This window comes from Nyctibius grandis, chromosome 9 (genome assembly GCF_013368605.1).
Source record: "Nyctibius grandis isolate bNycGra1 chromosome 9, bNycGra1.pri, whole genome shotgun sequence".
NCBI lineage: Eukaryota > Metazoa > Chordata > Aves > Nyctibiiformes > Nyctibiidae > Nyctibius > Nyctibius grandis.
The window spans coordinates 23,729,583-23,754,119 of NC_090666.1; the positions used below are offsets into that span (position 1 = coordinate 23,729,583).

Here is a 24,537-nt window from a genome sequence, read left to right on the forward strand (position 1 = left end):
CTTTCAATAAGCACCTCTCAGGATTTGTTATAGTCAGCACAACACATCCTGCCTGCATCACTCTCTATCCTAAGAGGGAAAAAAGGAGAACTATCAGAGAAAGAAAGAAAAAGGGAGCACACATCCTCAGTATTAAGGCCATTGATAAGCATCATTTTGAGACAACTAAGTCCCTAAAACTCAACAATGCCATAAGAAGAAAACACATGAAATTTAGAAGCTTTTCTACCAAGAAAGCATTTGCCTAAATATTATCTCAAATTCATTTTATTTCAGCATGTTTTCCTATTTATGGGCTGTGGCTATTTCACGTATAATTAACAAAATATAACATTAACAGGGATGACTTCATATGGTAGGCATGCATGTATGATGAAACTCATGGTGTTACTGTAACAGCCTATACTTTGCTTTGATAAAATGGTGTCTTTCCCCTAAACTCAATAGATTGAGGCCAATTGCAACAGCATGGATTTTGCCCTATTCTGCTGAGCCGTAAACCTGTGAAATTCCTTGCCAAAGGTTATTTCAGATACAAGAAATTGGTTCAAGGGGAGACCAGACAAGAGTTTCGAAAAGAAAACCACCAATTTTACTACATAGACAATGTGCAACGACTTCAGGGATTTACCAAAGGGAAAACAAATGAAGAACAGAGAGCATTAGAAAAGAATACCACAGGAGCACATCCCACTCTTATTTTTCCCTGGATGTCCGTTTGCAGCAAAATAGTGGGCTAAGTCTCCTTAACTAAAGGGAGAAAAGAGAACTACCAGAACCAGAGGGAGGGAGGTAGAAAGAGTGAGTAAAAACAATATTAAGACAGGCTGCAAAAGAGTTAACACTCCAGATCTTTGGTTTTCCTCAGCACACATTCCCTCCTCACCACCACCCCTCCTAACTTCTCTCTCCTCTTGCAACTGTAGAAAACTGAACAACTTTTAAAAAAGTGTTGTGGCGTACTTTAGTTTTTTCTTATTTAAGCCATCTACATTTTCTTCCCTAAATTTATTACATTATGAGAAGTCAAGGAGTACAAACAAAACAAGAGTAACATGAACAAAGACAATTTTTCTTTTCCATGCTGGAAATCATTTACTCTACCACAATGAATAGGTGTAAAAAAAATCTAAGATAAAAAAGGCATTTTTTGTCATTTTAATAATTTGTCACAGAGGTAGGTTTTTCTTCTTTCTGAGATTTGCAAAGTTTAATGACTGAACTTTTAAAATATATTATTATTTCCATTGCTGGACACCTCGGTTCTCAGACTCTGCACTTGCATACCACTGTGAGAGGAACATTTAGAAGATCTGAACATTGATGTCAACTGCCCTCAGGCATGTGTCTGGGACAGAACTATGGGAGGAGGTTGTGCTGGAATTGGCTGGAACGGAGGGAAAAGAGCCTGCTATCTATGCTTTAGATAAAAGGCATTTTTTTTTAAGGTTTGATTGCTTTGTTGTTAGAACACCTACATTTTTAATAGAAGTAAATGTGCCGACAGTTTGGCTTGGCATCAGCAGAAAAGCTTTTATATAAATAAATTTGAAAATTAAAAAAGGGAAACAAACAAGCCATCCTGCAAAGCAAAAGCACAAAAGACATCTGCAAAAATCAAACAAACAAGGACAGGATATTATATCCTACATGCATCCCCATAGTTGGCCTTTAATTTACCACAGGGTTGCACATCCCATGAATTTTGACTCTAAAGGAACAGCAATGGGGGTGAACTCTATTCAGGTACCCCCAGAAACACGATTCCACACTGAAGTCGAATTCCTAAAGTCACTTAAGTAGCCCCCTACCAACCTTCAAACTGCCGCCTTTCTCCACAGGGGTCTCATTCAGGACAAACCCCCTCTCCAGCACTAGTGGGAAGTCCCACCACTCCTTAACAAAGACAAACGTGAACTATCTCTAACTCCAGCATCTTTCCGCATGTACAAGTCATTGCAGTTGCAGGAAGGAGTTCACCCTGCTCAAATCAGCTCTGTAGTTACCCTTTACAGCATTTAGTAAACACATTTTAAAGGACCAGATCAGCACAGCTCTTAGTTACTCTGCAGTGGCATCAAGTAAATGAGATTTGAATTCAGCACCATTTTCATGCTTCACAGGAAAAGAAATAAATAAGCAAATTTATCTGGAAAACAAGAAGACTAAATTAAAACACGATCTGTATCCAGATGCAGTGGTGTGAGTGCGGCAGATGAATCTGAAGAACCCATCTTTATTTTGCTCGGAAATAAATACAGTACTTCTACAGACCAGTGCACCCTTTGTAAGCTGAATTGTTGTTTTCTGCAGCTGGTCATGCATGTACGAAACAAAGTCAAGTAAAACAAAAAGCCTTAAAATCAAGGCAGGGCAGGCAAAACTGACTCATGGCATTGTCCAAACAATCTGAACACTCACTTTTATTCACATTAAACTGAGACAAAGGACAGAAAACTCCCCCCTCTTCAGATGCAGTGTCCTCCAGTGTGATCGCCTATTTTTACAGATATTGCTTTGTACAAACATATCCTTTTTTATAACTACCACAGACCAAGTTTGTTTGACAGTGCAAAGCTCATGTACCAGTCCAAGTGCAGGGAATTCTTCTACATGGTTTTATTACACTTGTCAGTCAGCCCTTAAGCTGCCAGAGAGAGAAGCTCTGTCATTACCTGCATTATCTGGCTAAGCTTAAACATTGGAATAGATATGAGAAGACGTGGGGATGGTCTTCAGAATTGCAGGGACTTTAATTTTGGGTGTTTGTGGGTTTGGATTTTTTAAATTTTGCTCAGTTTTTCTGCATCCTGCCCTTCCACCCTAAAATTTGGGTGGTCCTAAGGGGGTTTCCAAGACTCACACTCCAAAAGGAGCTACCTGCAATGGTTTAATTACATTAGTTAGCATGTCTAATTTGTGATGTATGTGCATACTTTTGCGAAGGACCCGAGAGTTTCTTTACTCTCACAGAACATCATGTATTCTTCTATTTCTAATACTATTTTTCCCACTCTATATTGATCTTTACAAGGGATTAAGTCATTGAGATACCTTTTTCACCTTTTCCTTCCCTGCCATGTAACATAGTTTGAATTTAGGATATTTTATCCCTTCCATTTCCACATGATTATTTCCAGTGTTTTGCTTTGTTTTTAGCACAGAGAAAGAGAGAAAAATAAATTCTTTAAGAACAATTTGATGAAAAAGAAAGAGGCATTTCTAAAAGTATTGTAATTTTTGCTGCATAAACACAAAGCAAATTGTCAGTGTCTTACAAAGTACCAACACAAACATGATAAAGCAAAACTTCTTGAAAACCTGTCCACAATTTCTTTCATTAAAATAGAAACTGAAAGGGCACCTGAAGATTCAGCATGCCCTGTGCTATTTGTAAACATGTCCACTGGAGCCTACATTTGAAACGTGTGAGAGAGAAAAGGTGAGGGGTAAAATAATCACTCACAGGACTGAAGTGATCTTTTTAAGGTGACACAAAAGATCAGAGGAACTATAACTTGGACTATCAGATCCTTACAACTAACCAGGACAGCCCCTCCTGTACGTGACGTTTAATGGAACAATTCTAGAAAAAGATCCAGGTATTCCAGCATCTGAAGGTGTGCAGTATAAATGCTTCTTTTTGGCTGATGATGAAGATATAGGCAGGCAATATTCAAATCTACTTTGGGATTTACCAAAAATCAGAATGTTTTAAAAGAGAACCGATGACATCCCTTCTTATGTCTTCAACAGGTCCAGTTTTGATCACCATCCAAATTCAAGAAGTGTGATCTAAGAATGTCCAACTCATTGCTAGATAATCAAGAACAGAAAATTTAACAGGACTTTTCACAAAGAGAAAAATAATCTGGAATATAAAATAATTGTCATTTCTGCAGAAAAGACATTATATACTAAAAACAGCAATACTAGAGAGAATGAAAAGAATAGACGCCAAATTGTCTTTTTTTTTTTTTTTTAATTCCTTCTGCAATGCACTGCAGGTATTTATTTGGGGGTGAATGCAATATTAAGTGTTTGGTTTTTCAATCCCAGCCTGGGACTGTAATAAATAAATTTAAAACTCACTGGGCATAATTAGCCAGGATATTTTCTCATCTGCATGGCCAACTTCAGGGGGGAAAAAAAAAAAAATCATATAAAGTTTGGCTTCTGCCACAGGGCATACATTAAATCCTAGAGATTTGGGAAATGCAAAAAGAGACTGTGCTTTCATCGGATTTATCCTAACACCCTTCACCTGCAATAGTAATTAATTTCCCTAAGGCCCATTTTGACAGTACAACACATGAAGCAATGTTAAGTTCAGTAATAAAAGGAGGAAAATGCCAAAAATTATTTCTTACAAGTAAAAACTGATAGTAAAATCTAATGGAATCTACAAAGTAAGTAGGTATAAAGCAGGATTTAAAAGGTCAGCTCTATTTAGCAAGAAAAAGAACACTTTAAGCTAATTTGCTTAGAAAATATTATGAAGCATTTTCACAGATAAAACATGGGTAAGGATAAAAGGATAGGGACTAAGGATGCTATTTGTGCTCCATAACTCAAGTAGGACAGGGAAGCAAACTCATAAATCAACTCAGTATGCTTCTCCCTAATGAGATAAACTGTTACTGCCAATCCCATCGCAGTGATTATTATGTATACCACATGCTGCTTTCTCTATTTGTATTTGCTAGGAGAATTGGAATATGCAGATGAATCTTGGTTTAATAAGGATGGCAATATCCGTGTGCGCTTGTGTCTACCCGCTGATGCTACAAAAACGAAACACTGCCAGGATTCCTAAGAAGATACCTGAGGTCAGGTTTGCATTCTTCATTGCAGATCTCTGGAATTCCCAGGATGTCCCATCAGATGCACCATCCGTCCATCTGCCAAGGTGGATTCAACATGAATCTTTTTTTTCCTCCTTCCCCCCTCCCCCCAGGTCACTTAAGGGAACTGAAGTTCCCAGCATTGTCCTTGACAAGTACTGTCAGTATTTGCTATAGCGAGGGCAGGGCGCTAGCCAAGTAAAAATAGGACAACCCAGTCAAAGCTTCATCAGCGCAAAATCAACATGAATTGCAGCAATCAGATTAAAGTACCCTAGCAGTTGTAACTCCTAGCAGGGAGAGTAACGCATGCATTTATCTATGCATTTATGAGAATCTGAGCCTAAAGGAAAGCAGGCTCTGACTACCCTCATAGTACATTTATGAATAAAGACAGGTTCAACACATAAATGGCCTTCTTAATCCCAAGACTACCTAGTCTCATATACACAAGCACAAATGGTGTATAAAACTTATGACAACGTAACAACTGCTGTACAACACCATGCTTCTGCATCTGCCTTAGCCCTACATCTATCCAGATAAACTCTGCTACCAAAAAGTCAACAGTTTCAAGCTATTTCAGCTCTGGCAGGAATAGCAGAATCATATGAAATTTCAGGCTCCTTAACACAGTTTTCTCTGTCACTGGTCAACTTAAATGCCACATCCTTCTAATGGTTGTTGAGGAGTTCAAAAGCATTAATGTAACCCATATCATCGTTAAGGATGTGTCTCAAGAGGATGTGACACATCTAAGCATATGCCTCAAAAACCTGGCGGAAGCAACCATTTGCTTAGCACCATCTTGAGGGGCAAAGGAGACTATTTCCATGAGAGGTGTCAAGTCAGAGGAAAACGAGGCCAGTTTTCCTTACAACAGCTATTTGGCACAAGCTGTCCCAACTGCAATGCCTCCTAAGAGCTTATCTTTACAGAGTTTGTAGGAGCTGGTAGGGGAAACCACACCAGATCTTACCTCTTTGTGTACACATGGAATGCAAGAACTCCTGGAAATGGAATTTTCTCCGTGACTAATGTTGGAAAACGGTTTCTCCCGCTACATACAAGAAGTGGATGAGATTAATCAACCCGTGTCTTCAGGCTGCAGGCAACACCACAGCCCTTGCTGCTGTATTCCAAGGCGTCCATCTGCTGTAAGAGCAGACAGCCTTGCTTAGCCCAAAGGGAGCATCTGTGCCGTATGACGAAGGGCTGGAAATCCACAGTGTTTCTGGACTGAGGTTTAATGATTTTCTGGCACATTTTCCTAATATCCATGGTAACTCTTGAGCTGCAATATCTCTTGAGCCCGCATTCCTGCATCTATTCTCTGAACAGGATGCCAGCTGCAGCAAACAACAAACTCAGCTTCAGGACTGAAGCTAGTATTTCTAGTTCCAAAATCTGTCATTCCAGCCAATTACTGAATGGGAAATCCCAGAGCTTCTCAACAGTGTGGCCAAGTTCTCAGCATCTGCATATTTGTTTTTCTACCCATTTAATTTATTTTTAAATGAGAGGCTGCCTGAATATCCCACAAGCTATGCCTTCCATTGTTTGCCCACACACGGACAGACCCGCACCCTCACTATTCCACTGCCATGTAGGAAGAGAAAATACAGTGCAGAAAGAATTAGTACTTGGCAAAATTCACAGTCAGATTCCAATGTATTTTGAGATTAGCACAGCTATGACAAAATATACTTTTGTTCTGAACAATGGAGGTACAAAGAACTGCCCACAATGAAAAGGATGTTTTTAAAACAGTAAGGAACTTGGACTTCCTAGTTCTAAGATTATCACCTCCATCCAGACTTCATTTCAGATCAACAGTGCCTCTCCTCCAATTTCCTTACTCTGACAGTGTCACAGCAAAGATGCTGATGAAATAAGTTTAAGAGTATCCCACTGAACACTTTGCCAGCTTCCAGCAATCTGTGGCTTATGGATTCATGTATGCCTTACTGGCTTTTTGCTTTATATTTGACCTCTCTAGGATCTAACAACATCCAATTTGATGCTGTGTAGGATTTGAATTTGTGAGAAACAGCAAATTCTTGTTTATTATTCACCTCCTTTCATGCTGCTCCTCATCGCACAACCCTGCCTAGCTCTCTCTTCTCCAGGCTGAAGAGTCCTAGCCTATTTAACCTCTCCTTGTAGAGAACAGTTTGTGGCACACAAAAGAACAGAGTGTCAGTTTTAGAAACAGCCGTGAGGCCTGAATGACAGACTCTTACAGTCAGAGCGGCACACAGCACCACCTCTGAGTGGCCCAGAGAGGATGTACTTCTTGCAAAGGGCTGTTCAGGCCAAGGCTGAGGTCAGCGAATACATCCAACTGGATTTGCGTTTCATCTTTTAGCAATTGAAATAGAGGTTGTGAAGGGATCAACACACAGTTGTTAGCTTGATGTACTAAGGGGAATATGTTCCCATAGTTAACCAGTGCCTCAGACCCCGCCTCCTTCTAAGAGCTTACAAACTTCTCACCCTCATTTTGACCACATCTGAAAGAGTGACAGACACTTCAAAATGAACACGACACAGGATCCTGTGAAAACAGAGCCAAGTAGAAGGAAATCAAGTTACTGTTCATCAAAGAAAAATACACAGTCTGAGCTGAACCATCATTCTAGACATCACGGAATCTGCAAAGAAGAAATCCCAAGAAAAAACAGGGCAATAAATTCTGCAATCACAGAGCTTCATCCTGCAGTTGTAAAAATGAGTCATGCATCGTTAGAATCAAAAAGCAAATCGGGGAAGTGATGAACGAGTAGAAAGTGTTGCTGTTTCTGCTCCATTTCCTTACATGCCAAACTAAACATATACATCTCAAGTTAAAAAAAAAAAAAAAACCACAACACCGAACCATACCTATGGGCTACATGGTCCCTACTCCCTGCCACAGCACTGCCTTAGAGTGTCTGAGAGATACATCTACCAAATGAGCTTCCTCACAGTTGCGAGAAATCCTGAGCTGAATTCCTGAAAGATATTTCCCAAAGTTTTTTTTTGAGGGTTTTTTTTCTTAAGCAACGTTATTGTTGTTGGCATTTCAGAACCCCTAAGGCAAGAACAAGACACAGCTGTTCCAGCTGGAGGAGAAACCTGAGAGTATGCAACAGAACTGCACAGAGCTGGAGGGAACTCAGAAGATCACTGAGTCCATGCTCACACCCCAAGGCAGGATCACCCGTACCTGTGTTTGCTATTTTTCACAGAACTCACCTAATCTATTCTGAAAGACTTCCAGTGACAGAGACTTGACAGTCTCCTCAGGCAGTCTATGCCATAGCTGCTCTCCTATACATCTTGGTCAGAAAAGATGATATTCCCTTCTGCGCTGCAGCAGCCTTTTAGCACCTGAAGACCATTATGCTACCTCCCCTCAGCAATCTCTTTTCTGGTTAAAGAACCAGAACTTAAACAATCTTTCTTTGCAGGGGATGTTTTCTAGACCTATTTTGTGTCTTTTCATGTAGACAGGGCCATTCAAGAAAGAGCTTGGGTTCTGAATGTGTTTATAGAGAACAAATTCAGAAGCTTGAGTGCTAGTGAACCTAGGACAGCTAAATACCAAGTGGCAACCCTGGCTAGTGTTTACTTCACAAGGTTTGCTCATCCCCCTGCTGCTCCTCACTCGGACACATTTGGTCACTAGCTCTGTTTTGTATTTCAAGATTTGTAGAGTTGTCACCCCAAATTTCAAAACAAAGGCTGTAGATGCTAAGAGCTTGGTATTTTGGTATCAGCACTACAGCTCAGGGGTCCTTCTTAGATCAGGGGATGGCAGCAAGCATGTTTTCCTTCTAAGCCATCAAGAGAAAACATTGCATGAAGAAAATAGCAACTGATCTGAGTTTATGGCCCACCACAGCACTGAATAATCCTCAGGTTAGAGAATCAGTATGAGCACTAGAGAAACCAATATTTTGTTACCACTCTCCCAAAGAAACAGACTCAGATTTGTCAGTTTGAGAAGGCATAAGAAGACTCAAGCCTCCGTTCTGCCGCACATATGTGCTAGTTAGGGAAGGGAAGCACTGGCATCCCTAGGGACAGCAGCCTTGTGCCTTTCACCAGGGTTACAAAGAGTGAAAGAAGAGCTCTGCATCAGCCACACTGGCCAGCTGGCCGTTGCACTAGATGGAGCTGTCATTTCTTACCCTGCTGAGTGAGAAGTTTCGGTAACCACATCCCTAACCCATTTCCAAGAGGCTGTTTGACAGGGTCAAGACGACTTTGCAAACACTGTAAAATACTGAGGAGGGAAATGCATAAGTGAAGACACCATTAGAAAAAAGACATCCTGTTGTGATTGTGTGGGGTTTTTTTTCTTTAAACCAGAAGTACTTAGGAAAGTCTTTCCAGCTTGTATCTGTAAAGCCCCTAACACACTATCTGAAGGTGAAGGACAGGGAGCCTGGCCATACACTTAAAGCTAGAGACTCAAGAGTGGAGCTCGAGAGAAAGGAGTGAATCCCTCTGACTTACAGCATCTATGAGAAGCAAATGATTTTTTTATGCTGCTTGCCACCTCCCCACCCCTTGACATTGTCGTCCTCTCTGCAGATTAAGGGCCAAAGACAGAAAGCATTATTCTGTTCTCGTTAGACATTCTTACCACTCGGGCTTTCCCCTAGAAGCTTTTAGGTTTAATATTGTCACCCCCAGAAGATGCCTCCCTTCCTAAAAACACTTACAGTGCAAAACACCAGGAGTGAGGTCTGTATGGTCCCTGTAGCCATGAACTTAATCTGTATCATTCTGAACTGAAAATAAATCCGAAGTCAGTCTGCATTTATTTGTTTGGGCCTATACCAGATGACTTTTGGTCAGAGATGGTCAGTGTAGTACATGTACTGCTGCAAAACACTGCATAATACTCAAAGATATCCCTTTCCCTCCCCAAAAAAGAAAAAAAAAAATCTTTGATTTCAATGACTTCATGGCACCTTCACTTCCAGACATCTCTGCCTTGTTACTTTCTGCTCTGCACCATGCCACAGAGGGGAAATGCCAGCATGCTGTAAGAAACTGTATTTTCTGACTTATTTATTCAGTGTAAAGCAAACAACCCCTGATGTGCACCTGCACTCCTAACCAAGCAGAAATCCTGAAAAGGCATCATCAAAGAGAGAAAATATAAAATCCACTTCCTTTTAAATATGGAGCAAACCTCTATGGCTTAGCAGAATATTGTCTCATTTTTTTTTTACCTCTCATTGGAATGGCAATAAATGCATTGCAGGCAGCTATGACCTCTAACACTTCATAACAGGAGCAGTGTAAGCACCACAATTTGCAACATCCTCAGAAAAGACCGAGCAATCTGTGCATTTGTACAACCACAGCAAATATACATACTACAAACAAAAGGAAAGAAAATAGTTAGCTGGATTAACAGTAGGCAGGCAGTGAGGATAATGCCAAGAGTATGCATTACTACAAGAAAAATTGCTTCCTACTACAGATTCTACTTTCCTGTTCCACAAGGAATAGGGAACAGTTTGCAGGAACAGCTTTGTCTTAATGAGGTGAAGAAGGGAATACAGCACTACTTTGCAGGGCTTGTGTACCAGACACAGCTCTGATATGAACAGATTGGAGATGCCTCTCCTTGCACAGGACGTGTCACCTAAGAACAACATGTAGGTACCATACAAGGGGATGGCAAATCAGAGACTACTTGGCATACAGCAGCAGTGATGCTGGCACTGCAGCTGAGGGCTAGAAACAAGCAGTCTCTTAATAGGAGATGGTGCTATCTAGCCTTCTTCCATCATCGTGACAGTCCACATTGCTGTGTTCAACTCCAGACTGTACAACATCTTAATGTCCTACTGAAAGCACAGAAGACATAAGTTTTCTGTGTGTTATCTGCCAATCCCAGCTCTCGCAGATACATCCTGAACTGCCTACTCAGCCAGGACCAGAGCAGCTACTGGGTGGCCTTGTTCACAGGATTGCTGAGGCTGCAAGGAGCCTCTGGAGGCCTCTAGCAAAAGCACCCTGCTCAAAGCAGCGTCAGCAACACAGTCAAGTTCACTTGTGTCTCCAAAAGCATCTTCACTTGGCACTGTCTCCCCAGCTACCAAATGGAAAGCAGGCAAAACTATATACTTCTACAGACATCCCCATTTTTTGTGTGTACTTTGATAGCTCAGCTAGTGACAGAACATTTATTTCTTCAGAAATAGTTACTGAAAAGTAGAAATAAATACAGGGAGACAAAAGGCATTCATGCCAAGTTCACTTGAGCACAGATGTAGTTCAAATACTAGAGATGAGACACAATGAGATATTAAGGCTTAGTGCTTGAGATGGCTCCATTTAAGTTAATGGAGGCTTATCACTTTATACAGGGAATCCTGGGGTGTGTGTGTGTGTATAATATGCTTACACAACTAGATTCTCTCTCAAAAACATAGTGCTGGCATCAATAGTAGTCCCAATTTATTGTCTTTCCAAACAAAGTCATTAATTCTCTTTTTAAGAGCAGGCACAAGTTGCAGTGAGCTGCCTAACCACTGCTTTCAGAGCCCAGGTCTGAAAGAGCTTGGCCCACAAGCCTGTAACAAATAAACTGCTTTCTAAATAGAGGCATATTCCTCAAAAGAGGTTTTTTGCTTAGATAACTAAGACAAATGTCCCATTTACATGTTAATTAAGCTACACAATTCCCACATGCCTTAAAATTACAAAACCAAGTGCTTTACAGTGCACACAGCAATAAATCTTATAATTAAGAAAGGGGAGATAACATTTCTTGGACAAGATGCTTTTACAGAGTTTTAACACTCCTTATATAAAGAGAATGAGCAGCTGGATACTGTATGCCTGGAGCCAGACCCCAAGTTTCCTATAGTCCAGAGCTTCTACATTACAGAGCAGTAGTTGAACTACGGTGACTAGTTGAATTGCAGTGACTGGAAGAGTCAGATATTTTGTGCAATGAACCAATTTGAACAAGATTTGAAAACATACTCAAGGGTACAGTGTGCAGACTAGACAGCAATAGAGTCTTTAGATTTGAATTCAAATCTCCTGCATTGGGTTTGCGTGGCAAGTGAGGGCAGGCTACAGGGGTGGTTTCTCTGAGAAGCTGCTAGAAGCTTCTCTTATGTCTGATAGAGCCAATGCCAGCTGGCTCCAAGATGGACCCACTGCTGGCCAAGGCCATCAGCAATGGTGGTAGCGCCTCTGTGATAACATATTTAAGAAGGGGAAAAACAACTGCTGCGCAACAAACAGCAGCCAGAGGAAAGAGGAATGAGAATATGTGAGAGCAACAACTCTGCAGACTCCAAGGTCAGGGAAGAAGGAGGTGGTCCAGGTGCCGGAGCAGAGATTCCCATGAAGCCTGTGGTGAAGACCATGGTGAGGCAAACTGTCCCCCTGCAACCCATGGAGGTCCATGGTGGAGCAGATATCCACCTACAGCCTGTGGAGCACCCCACATGAGAGCAGGTGGATATGCCCAAAGGATGCTGTGACCCTATGGGAAGTCCACGCTGAAGCAGGCTCCTGGCAAGACCTGTGGCACCATGGAGAGAGGAACCCATGCTGGAGCAGGTTTGCTGGCAGGACTTGTGACCCTGTGGGGGACCCACACTGGAGCAGTCTGTTCCTGAAGGACTGCACCCTGTGGAATGGACCCACACTGGAGCAGTTCATGAAGAACTGCAGCCCGTGGGAAGGACCCATGTTGGAGAAGTTCATGGAGGACTGTCTCCGGTGGGAGGGACCCCAAGCTGGAGCAGGGGAAGAGTGCGAGAAGTGGGAGAGACAACATGTGATAAACTGACCGCAACCCCTATTCCTCATCCCCCCATGCAGCTGGGAGGGAGAAGGTAGAGAGTTCCTGAGTGAAGTTAAGCCCAGAAAGAAGGGAGGGGTAGGGTGAAGGTGTTCTAAGATTTAGTTTTTATTTCTCACTATCCTACTCTGATTTGATTGTTAGTAAATTCAATTAATTTTCCCAAGTCGAGTCTGTTTTGCCCATGATGGTAATTACTGAGTGATCTCCTTGTCCTTATCTCGACTCATGAGCCTTTCATTATATTTTCTCTTCCCTGTCCAGCTGAGGTATGGGAGTGATAGAGCAGCTTTGGTGGGCACCTGGCATCCAGCCAGGGCCAACCCACCACATGTTCTCCCAAATTTTCCATCTATAGTTTGTTGCAACCAATTATGCCATAATACAGGCTTGCAGAACCTAAAATTTTCAAAAACAGTTACCAGGACCACACTTCATGAATACTTTCTTGTTCAGTCTTTCCCCAGCTCATCCACTGGCTTAGGATCAACTGTGTTGGTAAAATAATAACAAAAGATTTGCCTCTTGTCTGTATTTTCATTATTTACTTTCTTTGAATTTCATCCTCTTTCCAACTGTCCCTTGCTACTATGACCACTCTTGACTTCAGTACTGCACCAGCAGTACTTCACTGTGTAAATCTTTGAACAACTTAACTTTGTGAAATCAATTCCATAAATTTAACCTCTCTCAAGATTGCGTCCCAGATGTGCAAAATGCGTACTATGATTTGGACAAAAAAAAACGAATAAAACCTTCCTTCTTCCCTGGCAAAACAGCTTCAGCACAGTTATTGGATTTGCCAGACAGGGAGAGACCACTGGGTGTTTCACTGAACAAGAACACTTCAGGGCACCAGTGAGGCTCGCGCCCTTCCATGACAAGGGAAATTTCTGAACTTGAGCCCAACACTTTCCTACGCTGCAGGCTCTTCCCCTTCAGGGCATCTCGACTTATACACCAAATCCAGTCATAATAGAATCAATTTTGCCAATTGTAAATCAAACCTTTTTTTTCCTTTTTTTTAAATCTACCTTGGTTTTGTGATCATATCTACTATATGATCTAGGTGGATCGCATCTACTATATGATTATAACTATTATAGATCATATCTACTATAGATCTACCTAGATCATAAAGGACAGACATGCAAATTTAAGGCTGTCCAGAGAATTGCATTGGAAGAGAGTGCTTTAATCTTCACTGGATCACATCTAAGTTTTGTTTATGTGTGATATATTCAAGGCAATGATTATGTAAATTGCCACTATTCTTATTATATTTGGATCATTGCCCTAAATAATTGTATGGTATGATCAGACTGATGCTTGTCATCATTAGCATACTGCAGATGAGGAAGACATCTGCAGTAGTACCACAGATTTACATTGTAAGCTCGACTTGGTGACAGTTAAGGCACTGGAGACATCCCGCAGCACCTCTGCATCACAACAGAAACATTCTCTTCTGTTTCAATATACAAATACACAAGTTGCTTTTGAATGGTTCACTCGATCTTAAAGAATCTGTTTTTTCAAGAAAACAGCAAAATACTTTCTTTCTCTTAATTCTCAGGAAAGTTTAAATTTTATTTCCTTATGTTGAATCAGCTGCATCTTATCAATTCCATCTACCATTTCTGGCACACGAAGAGTGAAAGTCATATCCTCCTGAATTCAATCATTGTTAAACATGGAAACAGGTTTGATCAGCAGAGTCAGTATTTTCTCCATACAAGTTAACTAACATGAACATATGAAAATGAACACAAAGGTCTCGTATAACAGAAGTTCTGCCCACTTTTCAAAAGATTGCAGCTCCAGCAGGCTGATCCCTCCTACAGCAAGCAACAGAGATTAGCCTTCAGCTCCACCTCTTTAAGCAACATGTCTGAAAAAAATACGTTAAATGCTTAAGCTTCTAATGCATTTCCAAAATATGCTTACTGTTCCCTTAACTATCTGAAGTACATGAAATCACCAGCAGTTCCATTTCTATTTTTCAGAACTTAAGCTAGATTTAAAAAAAAAAAAACCAAACAAAATCAGAGCCTATTATTCTACATATTAATTTCAAAGTACACATTTGCAGAAATAATTAAGAAATATTTAGACACTAAAAATCCACAGGAAGCAATGGAGAAATTATGAAATACTTCCCCAAAAAATTGGTTGCTTATTTCCTCTCTACTCTTCATGAGAAAATCTGGGTTTCCTATCAGGTTTCATCTTAGGAGGGATTCAGATCAGTATTTAAACTGAAATGTGTCTCTGGTATATACAGACATTTCATCATTATACTGTCCTACTGAATGGGCAGTATGTCACATGAGGCGTACCATATATTCATTATAAACGTGCTGTGCTGTAATGGCTAACAGGAGAAATTGTAAATGATCTACTTAAGCAAAAACAGCTAGTATATTAAGGGGATGACATGTTCTGATGAATCAAATATCTTTTCCTTCTCTTTCATTCCCCCGTAGAACTTCAAAGCAATCAAATGTTGTTTATGCAGAAAATTTAATCCTTACATCAATCTGTATTTTGACTGAATTTGCATACTCTATTTCCTACAAGTAAATATGAAGAGAGCCTCATGTAATTGAAACCTTTTCCCCTTCAGTCCTCCTCTTTGCTGTAATATTTTCTATTAGTAGATCTATTACGCCTAATATCCATAATGTTGGCAGATTAGAATTTTCACTTAATGCAATCTGTATTTATAAACCACTAAGATGAAAAAAAGAACAAATATAAGAAAGAGGAAACAATAATTACCTGTCTTTGATGCCACACAGATCAATGTGTAAATCACTAAAATTCCCCAGGGAGCCTTGCTGAACTAAAATGAGGTCCTTGGGCTGGTTATCAATAAAGATGAGCCTCATACAGCCTTGAAAAGCTGTAATGGGATTTAAACATTGGGAATTGGTGAAATTGTCAGGGCACCCTGTGGGAAAAAGAAAAGAGGCAGAGAAGAATATTGGAATGTTCATGTATTTCTGCTGGGATTTCCTGATGCAAGAACTCGGAGGCTCATTATTCCGAGTGTTTTCATTCCTTGTGCTACGCAACCTTCTGTGCTATAAATCCTTCAGTAAGAAAAAAATAGTAATTTTTAAGAGAAAAAAAAAGAGATCGCAGTCACTGGAAACATCAGAGTATGTGGTTTTCACGTGTGCTAATCAAAATCAAAATGTGTTTTTTTTCCATCTTTAAACTCCACAGTTGATTGCAACTGACTACCATAAAAAAAGCTGTGCAAATTGTAAAATCATTATGGGTTAAATTCTGCTGCTGAGGCAATCCACAGAGTAAAAGGAAGAAATCCTGTGGACAGCAAGCAAGAAAACCATTTGTGTCAGAGCTTCCTCAGTATTTGGCCAGCTCTGAGATCCAAAGCCTCCTGTGCATCCTCACTTAGTGCTGTATCCAGAGGGCTCATCGAGGTCAGAGCCTCACTGCGGTAAGCACTGCACAGAAATACATTAGTTAAAAAGACAGTTGACGACACTCCCTTTGTCAAAATTTATGCTTCCACTCCAAAAAGCAGAAGGTAGTATTTTTTGAGACTGTTCTTTCCATTTTCAAAATTGAGCTAAATCTACATTCATTTCCATGAGAGCACAGTACCTAAATACCTTTGCAGATCTGAGCCATATGTCAATTAAGCTCTGAAGTCTAAAGTCACTGAGCCTGATTAGGACAGTGATATCTATAGGAATATTAATAATACAAATGGTCCTCAGGCCTTTTAACTAGACAAAACCACTTGTGGTTAATACAGCTATGTAGCTTTTGTGTGTTTTGTCAGCTAGATGTAGGTACCCATTGGCTACCACTACCAGTAGTCCACTTTTACAGCTGTGTTAGCAGTTCTGCTCGTTCTCTGTCAGGTTTGACCAAGACCCTTTGATCTTCCCACGGTGCTGTATGCACTGCAACTCAATAGGGGGTCTAAAATCAGTTATTACAACATTTGCTCTTAACTGCAAACAAGAGTGCACCTCAGAAGACATCAATGGTGACCACCTGAGGATCTGCATCATGAAAAACTGTTCTGCATCTGTCTAAAACAACCTACCTCCAAAATAGTAGCTGTTCCCAGAGTAGATCCTTGAGACAGTGGTTGCATGGCTAGCAGTGGCAGCATTGTTATCCAGAGTCAGGGTAATGCGATGTCTTCTGGCATTGATGTTAACAGAATGCCAAAGCCCATCGTGGAGATTGGTGCCTGGCAAAATACAAGTACAGAATGACAAAAGAGATGCAGGAGACAACTGTGTTCTTCAAACTTCCTCCTTCTTTCAACTTGTGACCACAAATGTGCAGCTGACCCCAGAACAGGGAGAACTGGCAGCTGAAAAGAACTCATTACCTCGGTAAACAAACTGGTATAGAAGAAAAGGACCAAGAAGTGCTAGCCAGTGCTAGGTTAATGGTTGGACTTGATGAACTTAAAGGTACTTTCCAATCAAAACAATTCTATGATTCTAAGAAAGAGAAAGCTTTTGAGAGTATTTAAGTGGGTCATCTCACATTTTAATCTAACCTGTTTCTGGTACTGCAGGCACTCAGCAAGCTAGGAGGGTCCTTTGCCTTTCTGGTAGGACATTATTATTGTTTTGTGGGTATTTATGTCTTATTTTCAGTCTGTTGGAAAATGCTTATAGCTCACAAGAATGCACAAAGATGATCTCTGTTGAGCTTCTTGCACTAAACACATGCCTGAGATTGCAGAGGATGAGATTCAGTGATATGGTCATACCCTGTTCTCAGTCTCCAATATAAAATCTGACAAACTCCAGCAGGTACCAGTAGGATTTGTGTTTCTTAAAACCCTTCAGCTGTAAGTTAGCACACAGTCTTATTGATGGATGTACCGAAGCCTTTCTATATTGGATTTCAACATGGGTCTTGTGAGAGCTGGGATTGTTGCTCTGACCAGGAACCTATCAAGTTACATGAGAGATTATGGTACTGAGTAGCCTCTTTCTATTCTAGACACTTGTGCAAAGTGGGAAATAATCTCTGTTTCCTTATTCTGAAAATCAGTTTTGCATCTCATGGCTCTCGAAATACCACCACAAAGTTACAAAGAAACTCCACATCCTCCATTCTGACAGCCATGAAAATCAGTGGGCAAGTTTCTGAGCTCACACACCATGGTGCAGATCAAAAGTAACCTAATTACAGCTCAAAATACGCTACCGTCAGGCTGGAGTCATCGAGATGAGGCACAGACAACTAGTATTTAGTCCCCTCCCTAATGGCATATTTTTTGTTAATGTAGCTTTCAGGAGAAACAAATGAGCACTTAGTGACACAAAGAGGTGTGAGAACATTTCAAAACAAAATAAAAAAATTGTGGGTGTTATGTGTATGAAAAGTCATTTCATTGTGAATCTGAAAAGGAGACAATTTCCACAGCAATGGCTGTTAACGCATGCACAATTTCCATAGAATAAGAGGTTGGCTTCCCAGGAAAAATGGATGATTTTTCAACTAGAACAAGTCCATTTTGGAGTGAAATATGTTGTTGAAGTTTGAAAAGATATCAAAACAAAATAGGTCCCATTTGGGGCAAAAATAGGTCCATTCTTGAGCAAGCATGAGTTTATTGTGAGTACCTGACATCTGCAGAACATGGTATTTGCAATTTCTGCATATTTTCCACGCATAAGTAGGCAGTTTAGCAATGTTTTGGATAGCACCAAAGGCTGGGCTCAGGTTCATGATTTCAGAACTACATAAAAACAAATACACCCAACCAAATATTGACATTGTCTCAGCTTTGTCAACAATTTAATTAGGACTGCAATAAAGGCTGGAAACTCAGTTTTCAGCACTCAGTTGCAGCAAGATACGGCTGTAGCAATCTACATTTCTATCATAAAGGGGAATGAAACACGCATAGAGAACAGATCTGCTTTGACAACTCTGTCACATTTTATCTGTGCTTCTTTTAATAGACACATCTGCCCTCTTTTAGTCTGTACTGGGAATATTTTAATATTACATATTTTTAAGCAGCTGCTCTTTTAGATAAAACTATTATTATTATTTAGTTCCATCTGAGTTCCATCATTCTGTTACTCATTCACCTTTGGAAACAGGGTAATCCAACCTACTCAGAAAATTAATTTCCCAGTCTCAGAATCACAGAATCAATCAGGTTGGAAGAGACCTCAGGGATCATCGAGTCCAACCATTGTCCTGACACCACCCTGTCAACTAGTCCATGGCATTAAGTGCCATATCCAGTCTTGTCTTAAACACATCCAGAGATGGTGACTCCACCACCTCCCTGGGCAGCCCATTCCAAGGTCTAATGACCCTTTCTGAGAAGAAATTCTTCCTAATGTCCAACCTGAACCTCCCCTGGCAAAGCTTGAGGCTATGTCCTCTTGTCCTATCACTAGTTGCCTGGGAGAAGAGGCCGACTCCCACTTCACTACAACCTCCCTTCAGGTAGGTGTAGACTGCAATAAGGTCACCTCGGAGCCTCCTCTTCTCCAGGCTAAACAACCCCAGCTCCCTCAGCCGTTCCTCGTAGGTCAGACCCTCCAGACCCTTCACCAGCTTGGTTGCCCTCCTCTGGATTCGCTCCAACACCTCAACATCTTTCTTGAAGTGCAGGGCCCAGAACTGAACACAGTACTCAAGATGCAGCCTCACCAGTGCCGAGTACAGAGGGACGATCACTTCCCTAGACCGGCTGGCTACACTATTCCTAATAGAGGCCAGGATGCCATTGGCCTTCTTGGTCACCTGGGCACATTACTGGCTCATGTTTAGCTGGCTGTTGATCAGCACCCCCAGGTCTCTTTCCGCCAGGCCGCTTTCTAACCACTCTTCCCCCAGCCTGTAAAGCTGCATGGGGTTGTTGTGGCCTAAGGGTAAGACATGGCACTTGTTCTTGTTGAACCTCATGCCGTTGGTCTAGGCCCATCTATCTAACCTGTCCAGATCCCTCTGTAGGGCCTTGCTACCCTCCAAGCAGATCGACACTCCCACCCAGCTTGGTGTCATCTGCAAATTTACTGAGGGTGCACTCAATCCCTACGTCTAGATCATCTATAAAGATATTGAACAGCACCGGCCCCAGAACTGAGCCCTGGGGAACACCGCTAGTGACCAGCCGCCGGTTGGACTTTGCCCCATTCACCACCACTCTCTGGGCTCGGCCATCCAGCCAGTTTTTAACCCATTGGAGAGTCCACTCATCCAAGCCCCAGACAGACAGTTTGTCTAGGAGGATGCTGTGGGAGACAGTGTCAAATGCCTTACTGAAGTCTAGGTAGACTACATCCACAGCCCTGCCCTCATCTACTAAGCGGGTCACTTTGTCTCCCAACCAGCATGGTTGCATAGTAGCAAGGGATGGGCAGAGGCCCTGGGCTAAGAACATTTCTGTTTGGGATGCCAGCATGGCTTATATAGATCACACTGGGATGGCAGCTGTGCCACTCTGGTCCTGCGTCTGTTGTAAAGTCTGAAATTGTTTCCCTGTTGTCTCTGAGAGCCAACGCATAGCTGTTCTGGTAAGTGTTTACAAGCAATTTCCCCTGAATTTTAGGTCAGAGAGGCAACTCCATTTCACCCTCTTGCATCCTGCCAGCTGCACAAAGCAACTGGCAAACTGTCTAAGGAGGACAATTCAGGGAGTGTGAGGAGAGGAAGTTCACAGTATCTCTTCTGAGCATAGCATAAAGGCAGAGTGTAAAGCTACATTCAGAGGAAGAAAATCAGCTCTGAGGCTGCCTTATCTTGTGCTGGGGAATGGTGCGGCGGCTGAGCTAGCTCCCAGCTGAGTTCAGCACAATCTGAGGACAGGAAACAAGAAGGTCTTCATGTGACCTGACTGAAGAAAATTTAGCAGGACTGTTTAAGAACACAGAGGCTGAGCTAATTGTCAGGTACATTCAGTCTGGAGATCTCAGGATGCCAACTTCCCATGCTTAGATGCACAGGGGGGTTCTACCACTGGAAAGCAAGAGAAAATTTGAAAAGAAAGGAAGATTGGGTGCTTCTGTATTTCACCATCCTTTCATCCTGTGGGGTTGGACCTTTGTATTTTAAAGGGGGACAGACGAGAGTAAACAAAACTGAAGTACCTTCATTGATTTCCACTGGGTTCTTCGTCTCTTTCTGAATAAGTAGTGTCAATCTCCCACTATGAAGGTAAACCAAGAGAGGTCCCGAATTTTCAGACAACTCAGTGAACAGAAGTAAGCCGTCTTTATTCCATGTTCGAAACTGGAAGCTGACTGACAAACCATCAATTTGCGGAGTGCCAGGTAGTAGTAAGTAGCTTCGACTGGCACTGACAAAGGTGATAGGAACAATTTGTGGTTCTGAGCAGGAAAAGGTCACGTTGCCCTGCAAATAATAAAATCAAACATAATCAACATGACAATTTTTTTGTCTGTCTTCTCAAAATATCCACAGTTAAATAAGCTCATTGGATTTCTAACTGCCCTTAAGGCTGAAATAGGTATTGTTATTCAGACACAAATCTTTGGAACTCATTAAGAAATATATCTGTCCATTCTGGGAAAACATCTGACTTCAAAATTTTACTTTAACCTCAAATGGAGGCAGAGGGGGGGATCAAAAATCAAAACCTCAATTCTTAAAAGGATCTAAACATGTCCAAATATCCCATATCAAGACCATGCCTGGGTGCAGAAGGGCTCATTTGGTAGCCAAGACCATTTCCAATTGGCCACATCTGCTTTGTGTTTCCCAGCACCTCCCATTTCAAGCTCAAGTTTAGCTTTATGTCATTAAAATCAAACTCATCTGGATTTATGCTGACTTCAGAAATCGACACTGAAGCACTAGCACCCACTACAACCTTCATGTGCTGCAGTATGTGATACAAATGTCCTGCATTGACTGCACTGATGGGACTACAGGGGTGTGAACAAGGCAAGCTTGCAAGGAAAAAAAGACAAAACATTCTCCAATGCACAGGGATCCAACCAAACAGACTAGGTTTATTCTAAATATAATCCAAAATGCAGCCATTAATGACATTACTTTTTTGGCCATTTACACCGATGCTACATAACCTTCAAAGTTAAAAATCCCTGTCTACTTGAATCTACTACATGGGGTGAAACATGAGGCAAGTTTCCTGGGAGTATTCAAATATTCAATATATAACTTGCAGTAGTACTACTAGTTATGTTTTCTTTTCTCACAGTGACACAGCCCTGTGCTACTGCAAATAATAAAAGTCCACTTAATAATAATAACACAAATAATTAAAAATAATTATTCTGAAATAATTTCAAAATTCGTAAGAAACCTCAAAGAAAAAGTCACTTGAATACAGTATTTATAGTGGGATGAGACAGCAGTGAGATCTCCTGGCCAGTTCTAGGTCTCATGGTTTCCACAGGGCATTTTGGGGAATTATTAAAACAGTACATACACAGCAAGCATGGTGAAATCCAACACCATTTCGATGCCAAACTTAGCTGACTACCTCAGTCATCCAGCTCTGAAATCAATGGTGCTATTTGCCCAGAAGAGTAGCACATTTACTCAAAGCAGTCAGCAGAATCTGTACCAGCATGTATCACTGTAGTTGGCAGACGAACCGACTCCACCGTTTTGTTCAGTTATTGTAGATCACCCAACCAGGTCATTCAAGCCACATAACAAAACCTTAACAATATATAAAGCCAGGCTGCATTTAAGAAGCCACGTATTTCAAAGCCACACCAGGAGATTGTTGCAGCCAGTTTGCTTTGAACTAGGCTGCTTTGTAAAATACCAAGTGGAATCTGATAAAAACATCAGAGTAAAAGGCTTTCTCTATGGCACCACTTCTCATCAGAGCTGGTACCTCTCTCTAACAGGATAATTATAATGAACAGCACTTGATGGATGTGTAGGAAGTTGCACAGTGCTTGGGGAATTCCTCTCTGAAATCTCAGGCAGCTGATGGAACTGTTCTCTATCACTTTCAAATGTCTTTCTAGTCTTTATTTTAAAATGGAAAATAAATAAAGTGCCAGAAAGAGACTGAGTTATCACTGGATGAAACAACCCTTGACAGATATATATCTATATCAAGTTATTTATGTATTCCCTGCCCTGTTAAGTGCAGAATGATACATACCAGATTTAGCAATGGCAAAAGGTATCCATGGGCATATCATGTTAGAATAAGTTTTGAGATATAATCCAAAGCTTATCCAAACTCACCTGAACATTAGTCAGGTGGGAAGTAGAATAGAAATTTGCTCTCAACCTTTTAAAGGTTTCTACTACCTGCTGGGTTTTGTCCACATTATATTTCCATCTCCATTTTCAATTGAATTCATGACAAATTACACAAAACAGTCAACTGTAGCGATATAAACAAATATGGTTAACTTTGTCTAGAGCTTTTTAAAGGTTTAGACATTTAAAACGCCTATGACAAATTTTCTTCGGCATTTTAGACATTTACAGTGATTCAAGTAAACTTCACACAACGTAATAAGACATTTATAGATTTTATACATACATAACGCCGGAGCTTGGATGAAAGTTCAAACGTTCTCTGAGTCTGCACTCAAGTATCTAATTTGCTTCACTGACAGTGGGAGGCTGTAACAAAATGCAAGACTCTAGAGGGGAGGATTTGCAACATTCAGATAGGATTTTTGTCTCAAAGCTCTTTGCAGATTTTACCCATCAGCAGAACAAGCTATGCCTAGACTGACTTAATGGTGCCGGAGAATGTGAATGCTAAAATGAAAAAACATGTTTGCAATGCACAACAAACTTTCAGATGACCATAAAATAATCCAGTAAAGCACCTCGTGCAGTCGATACGCTTTCAGCTGTTTGCAGCAGCATCATAGCAAAGTATCCCTGATACATATGCATGGGCTCAAATACAAGGTCAAGGCTTGTACTGGGACAGGAGTGGCAAAGAGTGCTGACTGAACCCATGGCCAATTCTGGGACATATGGGCAGGACTTATGCTTAACCAGGTGAGACTTCAGGCCCTGTAGCCTTTCCATTGACTGCACTGAAGCAGAGCAGATGTGATTCCACCTGCCACAAGAACGAGCAGTTGGGAACACATAAATGCAGTGCTGCAATATTCTGTGTACATGACAAAAAAGGTACATTTGGGGGACAGAAAGAGACATTTGTCTTTTGGGGGGGGGGTTCTTTTAACAAAGTACTTTTGTTACTCTTATTCAAGAATTGAGATCTCCATGATGTAAGGGACAATAACTAATTTTAGTCAGAGCTAAAAACTAGTCAGAACATTTGGGAAAAATGTTAAATAAACCAATTGATGCCATAAGAACTTAAATCAGTTCAACTCATTTAGGAGGGAAAAATCTTCTTAAAGCAGCATCACAGAGCAAAACCAGATGCCGTAGTTAATACACACAAACAATAGCTGCTGACATCCTTACACTGACCAATGCTACCTATCTTCCTAGAGACAACAGCATGAAAATTTGAAAAAGAAATACAACAGTTACTCTGAAAAATGTTCATCCACTGAAGAGGGATAAGCTCCCATTACAAAAACTGTTAAATTTGCCCTGAATGCTATTCTCAAACAAATTATTCCAGCAGGTCTAAGTCAGAAAAGTAAACAGCTCCCCCTAAACGTGCATTTGATCAGGAACATTATGCTTTAATTGGCAGCAGTTCTGGAACTCTCCAGGGTATATGCAAGACTTCTGGCAGACACTTGATTTTATAATTGAACCCAGTTTAACTGAAAAGTAAAAGCTCACTGGCTAGGAAATGGGATAAGAAGAGTCTAATCCCTAGAGAAAATAAAGAAGATGCTCAGCTCTACCCAGCTGCTGGAAACTCCAGCTATCATGTGG

The 24,537-nt window shown here is 41.0% G+C and overlaps 1 protein-coding gene across 1 annotated transcript in view; it reads right to left on the reverse strand.

Moving 5' to 3' along the window:
- Nucleotides 1-24,537, reverse strand: part of CNTNAP5 (contactin associated protein family member 5) — a 232,297-nt gene that overhangs the window by 120,814 nt on the left and 86,946 nt on the right. Inside the window, exons 8-10 of the mRNA XM_068408092.1 lie at nucleotides 20,793-21,057; nucleotides 16,760-16,909; nucleotides 15,454-15,625 (exon numbers count right to left, since the gene is read on the reverse strand). Of these exons, the coding sequence (XP_068264193.1) occupies nucleotides 15,454-15,625; nucleotides 16,760-16,909; nucleotides 20,793-21,057 (587 nt within the window). The remainder of the gene's footprint in view (nucleotides 1-15,453; nucleotides 15,626-16,759; nucleotides 16,910-20,792; nucleotides 21,058-24,537) is intronic.